The 6,000-nt window shown below is 40.5% G+C and overlaps 1 protein-coding gene across 1 annotated transcript in view; it reads left to right on the top strand.

Moving 5' to 3' along the window:
• Nucleotides 1-6,000, top strand: part of HCN1 (hyperpolarization activated cyclic nucleotide gated potassium channel 1) — a gene marked incomplete at its 3' end in the record, with an annotated part of 302,392 nt that overhangs the window by 272,506 nt on the left and 23,886 nt on the right. The window contains exon 6 of the mRNA XM_005871057.2: nt 77-317. Coding sequence (XP_005871119.2) covers nt 77-317 — 241 coding nt within the window. The remainder of the gene's footprint in view (nt 1-76; nt 318-6,000) is intronic.

Genomic DNA, 6,000 nt, shown 5'->3' with positions numbered 1-6,000 from the left:
TATAATTTTAGTATATCCTTTCTTCTTGCTATGAATAATATCACTCCTAATGTTGGTTTACTCTTTCCATCTCTAGGAGATAGTCAACTTCAACTGTCGGAAACTCGTGGCCACGATGCCTCTGTTTGCTAACGCTGACCCCAATTTTGTGACTGCCATGCTGAGCAAGTTGAGATTCGAGGTGTTTCAACCTGGAGATTATATCATACGAGAAGGAGCTGTGGGTAAAAAAATGTACTTCATTCAGCATGGTGTTGCTGGAGTCATCACAAAGTCCAGTAAAGAAATGAAGCTGACCGACGGCTCGTACTTCGGAGGTTAGTACCAAAGAAACACAACCGAGATGACATGAAGTTGCTTCAGTGCGTGTCTTCGTTAGAATTCTGGAGGTGTCAGAATGTTGATTTGTTGGTTTTGAATATAAATTCTCATTGGAATTCTGATTTTAAAAAGTGTCTATAATGGCATGTTTTTCACTTATCAGGCCTTGTCAAGCTTAATGTTTAAACATTCCTCAGCACCAAAAACTGGAATGTTTTCTTTAGAAAATGGCAAGAAGTCTGCGTTCCAGTATCTGCAGATTTATCCTGTAGGAGAGAATTCAAGTGAAACTCTTTTTTCTTCTCATCAGTGAGGTGCTCCATAAGTGCTCCTTATTAAGTGGTCCTTGTTACTTTCTGTTCATCCTTCATAGACTTTATCATCTTCTACCCCTTATGAAGGCTTCTCCATCAGAATCAATGTATCCCAGCTCTGTGTTTCCATAGCACTTTTCATAGCTTTCCAGAGTCCTGGTCAAGTCCACCTCATGCTGAAATAACAGGTAGTTACCTGTCTTCCTTCAGGTATTAGATGGCAAGTGTGGCATCAGAGAAGCCATTTAAAAGTCAAAGATGCTCAGGCCCCAAATGTCAGAGATTCTGATTCAGCAAGTCTAGACTGGAGACACACTTTTATTTGTTTGTTTATTAGAGAGTAACCAACCAGTTCTCAGAGGGGAGGGCTGGATGAAAGGTGAAGTGATTAGCCAAGGAACATAAGTGCATAACCCATGGACATAGACAACAGTGAGGTGATGGCCAGAGGAAAGGGTGTGGGGGCTGGGTGGAGGTGAGCAAAGGGGGGGTAAGTGGGGAACATCTATAATAGTGTCAACAATAAAAAAATCCATAGTTATAAAGAGAAATTATTCAAATCAAACTAATAGGAGTTGAGAACCAGTCAATCAACTATATTTTATATGACTAGAGGCCCGGTGCACAAATTAGTGCACGGGTGGGGTCCAGCCAGGGGGAGGGGCCACAGAGGGTTGGCGGGCCAGCCCTGCCCCCTGGTCGAACTCCCAGTTGAAATCCCAGTTGAGGGGACAATTTGCATATTAGCCTTTTATTATATAGGATAATAATAATAATAATCTGAGTTTAAGATGTTTTCTCCAATAACAACTAAGAAATAATTATTAGAAAAGGTTTATAATTGTTTTAAATGCTTTTGTGGAATTTATCAAAATAACCATAAAGTTCTTATTCATCAATATATTGCTGAGTAAAACATACAACTCAAAAATTAGCTTCTTTGACTTCTGCTCAGCCATTAAGGACAATTTTGAAGTTTCCGTCTTCCCCTATCATCCCACTCTTCTTCCTTCTTGTGAGTCTGTGTTGCCTCATCAGCCCTTTAGCCTTTTGTAAAGATTGTGCTAAGAAAAAGGAGAAGATTAGGAGAATCTAAAAATCTAAAGGGGCCTTTCATGTTTGAATGAAGGAAAAAGAGAGAGCAATTGAAAGATGTGGACTAAGAAATAAAAGTATAGCCTATGAGCCTGGTTTGGCAGAAGATGGTGTGGAGGTAAAACGTTTTTGAGGCAATAAAAGGAGGGGTTTAGTTTAAATATGTCATAGAAAAGTTCAAAAATAAGTTTCTGGAAGTTTTATTATACATTTAGAATGCATTTCTACATTTGATACTAGTATACATTTTGTGCATTCAAGGGCGCTTTTAATTACTAATACAGTTATGTGTGCTAATGTGAGTAAGGTTGCATACACAGCTAGGACATTTGCCTCCCTGGATTTATGTGGGTGAAACTGTTAGTAAAATCAACTAAATTGTCCTTGTGCCTATAAGATCATTTTTTGGATAAAAACTACTTTGTCCTATGGCATTATTTCTTCAACACATTGTAGCATCTCTATCTACAAGTGAGGCTGGTCTGTAATTTTGTGGTTATGTTGTTCACTTTGTGACGCCTAGATGACTTTGGGTATCTCAGGTTTTCCTCATTTCTAAAAAGAGTAAGAAAACTTTTCTAAACAATGTATTCTCTGTTTCAAGGCAGTTTAAGCAATCTCTCTTTATACACACAATTGATATTTATTTGATTTAAACACCAAAGAAGATAATGAAAGGCAGTTAGAATCTAAGAATAATACATTGTACGTAGCATGTTAGGGTTTAGAATTCATAACTCTTTCAGAACCTAATATGAGACATTGAAATTAACAGAACGGACCTTTGTATTACGCTCATTTTATATTCGTGTAAACAGAGCGTGGCCAGTTCACAGGGCAGTTCAGCAGAAAAGCCAAGGATCAGCTGAGGAATGCTCTTCCCACTTGGCTAAAATGTCCGGATTAAACAAACATAATTAGTGCACAAAACACACTGTCCCAAGTGGTGAGATAAGGGGACTTATTCAAAGAAAGGTCAAATTCGGAGTTTTGTATTTTGTGCCTAACCTGACTTATTTCTACAATAATACAGAACAGTAATTCTAGATTAATACTGTTTTATAACTTGGACAGGTTTTTGTGGTTGTTTTCGATCTCTCTGTGCTGAGGTGTGGGAGGGAGCGCGGTAGGTCAGCACATGCGCAGTGGCAGTCAGTGTTCCCCAGTTCAGTTCTAGGGGAGGGAGCGCAGGAAAAGGAGCAGCCAATGTGTCTACTGTGTGTTAGGAACGTGCCTAAGGCCCTGGGGAGACAGCATTGAGCGAAATCGACAGGATTTCCCAGTGTGGAGCTTACATTTTTAGTAGGTACTTTGATTTTAGAAAGAGGAATTTAATAAATTGACATAGAAATTACTGGAATATAAGCCACATTATCAGGTGGTGATAAGTGCTTCAGGGAAAATTAATGTGGGGGAGAAGGATAAGGAATGCCCCCTCCTCCACAGGGCCCTATGGAGAGCCAAGTTCAGGCACGTGGGAGCCCCGGGCTCCCTACTGAGAGCGATGGTGACTGAGCATCCAGTGTCTGCTGAGACTGGTCCTCCTGGCTCCGGCCAGGTGATGGAGACACAGTGAGTTTGGGAGCTAAGGGAGGCTCTTGCTTGTAAGAAAGGGTTCCTGGACTCCTTCTTGATTTCTCCTGTGAAGAAAATTTTATTTATTTATTTATTTATTTTATTTATTTATTTATAAATAAGAGATAGAAACATCAGTGATGAGAGTCATTGATTGGCCGCCTCCTGCACACCCCCAACTGGGGATCAAGCTCGAAACCCGGGCATGTGCCCTGACTGGGAATTGAACCATGACCTCCTGGTTCATAGGTCAGTGCTCAACTAGTGAGCCACTCTGGCCCGGCTTTATTGATTTTTTAATCCTCACCTGCAGATATTTTTTCCATTGATTTCTAGAGAGAGTGGAAGGGCGGGGGGGTAGGGCATCAACATGAGAGAGTCTCATCAATTAGTTGCCTCCTGCATGTGCAACCCCGGTATGTATGTGCCCTTGAGCAGGAATGGAACCCGTGACCCTTTGGTCTAACCTCTGTGCAACCAGCCAGGGCAAAGAAAATTTTATAGTTCTCCTTTTACGTATGAGGAAAATGAGCCTCAGAGAAGTTAGACCACCTGGCCAGGGCCATGGAGCTGAAAAGGGACAAAGCCAAGTTTCAAACTCAGCTGTGAATCTGAACCCACAGTCTGTGTTTTGTCCACTGTTCTCACTGCTTTCCAAGAGAGGCGTGGTGATCTTCTAGGGTGTAAACGTTGAACTGTTTTATAGTCTACTAGAAGCCCGGTGCATGAAATTCATGCACGAGTAGGGTTCCTAGGCCTGGCCAGCAGTCAGGGCGGATCGGGGCCTTCTGGCTGCCAGCTGGGGCCTTCTTTCATTCTGCACCAACCCCTGGTGGTTAGCGCATGCCATAGTGAGCAATCGAACTCCCGGTCTCCTGGTTGAACGCTATAAGGGACACTTTGCATATTAGCATTTTATATATATAGATTCTTCTGTTATCCTGACCCTCCTATTAATCATATGATCAATATATTATCCACTAAGAAAAAGTTCCATTAATATACCTCATTAAAATTTCAATTTTATTTATTCAATAGTTCATTATTTTAAAGAAAAGCTTCTGTTTTCCTAGTGGAAGGTATTTTATTGTTAATATCTCATCTACTCACCTCGTAAGGGGCATTTTTCTTTCCACACAAAAGTGTTCTAATTAATTCCCTCTCTTAATTGTCCTGTCAAAATACGTTTTTCTGAAGGTGTGGCCATGTGAATAAGCCTACCAGCAGGAGCCCACTTCCAGCGTCGGTTGCTGTGATAAATTATTTGGCATTAAACGCTGCTTAACTGTGTCTAATGTTTTGCCAGCCTCCAGGAGACTGCCAATTTCTTTATACGCCTAATGTGCATATTTAGGATTTTTATGTCCATATGCATGTGACCAGATAACGATCATGTGGCATTTAAAGTTGACAGCCTCCTATTGAACAACCAGACAGGCAACCCCTCCCCGGGGGCTGTGCATGGTTTGTAGGAGAACAAGGATCTGCTGATCTCTACCTGACAGTTCACTGTGCCTCTCGTGCATTTCTAAAAGCTGACGCTGATTTTCTAGAAGGTGTGAGGAATCCGTGGATGGTAAATTCACAACTTGATTAGCCCAATACTCCTATTATATGTAGGAGAAAGGGGAGGCAGCGGCAGAGAATAACAATGAGTCTCAGAGATTTTTCTTTCTGGTCCTCATTTGTTCTGCCCTTAGGCCAGGCTCATGAAATATTTGCTTCAATACTGTCACGTCAGCTCTGACAGATCTTTGTGCAGGTGTTAAGTTAGCCCACCTAGAAATACCAGGTAACATACAACCACTAGGTTAGCTAGGTTATTGGGTGGGAGAGATGTTAGTTCCCATCTGTATCCTCACCTCATGGCTCTAGGATTCTACAAAGTCATGTATAAATGCATCCGTGTAGAACAGAGGAGTAAATTCAAATGTCTATGACACTTATGAAGATCAGGGGGAGCATTAAGAAGACATTTGATCAGGCTGGCTAGTGTGGCTCGTGGTTGAGCATTGACCTATGAACCAAGAGGTCTCTGTTTCGATTCCCCATCACAGCACATGCCCGGGTTGTGGGTTCGATCCCCAGTAGAGGGTGTGCAGGAGGCAGCTAATTGATATTCTCATCATTGATGTTTCTATCTCTTTCTTCCTCTCCCTTCCTCTCTGAAATCAATCAAAATATTTTTTTTCAAAAGAAGACATATTTTGAAGTTATCGTGTCTGCTCTCTTTAATAAAATAGAAAAAGAGGAAGAGAAAAGGAAAGAAAAGAAAAGAAAAGAAAATAAAAGAAAAGAAAAGAAAAGAAAAGGAAAGAAAAGAAAAAGAAGAGGAGAAAACTAAAAAGCCCTGATTTTAAGTCTTGGTTCCCTTGTATTCCTGTGGTGTTCACCCAGACCTTTGGGGATATTTATAATTAGAAAAGCCAGGCCATAACTTGAACCTAATAACATAAAATCCCCGTGAGGCTAATGTATTTTCTCATCTTTATGTGTAATTCTAATTCATTCATTTAATTTTTTTAAAATGTGCCTCTGTCTAGTTCTTAAATTTCAGTATCTAGCAAAAAACCTCAGGTATAGTGTTTTATAGCCGCTGAAATAAGTCTATCAAGTTATGATTCACTTTAGGATACAAAATTGTTTGAATAATTTTCTAATGGTATTTCTCCTTTTGAAAACAAAAATTGCTAAA

Source organism: Myotis brandtii, unplaced genomic scaffold, assembly GCF_000412655.1.
Source record: "Myotis brandtii unplaced genomic scaffold, ASM41265v1 scaffold328, whole genome shotgun sequence".
Lineage (NCBI taxonomy): Eukaryota > Metazoa > Chordata > Mammalia > Chiroptera > Vespertilionidae > Myotis > Myotis brandtii.
Note: the sequence above shows the minus strand (reverse complement) of the source record. Positions and strands in the feature narration are given on the sequence as shown.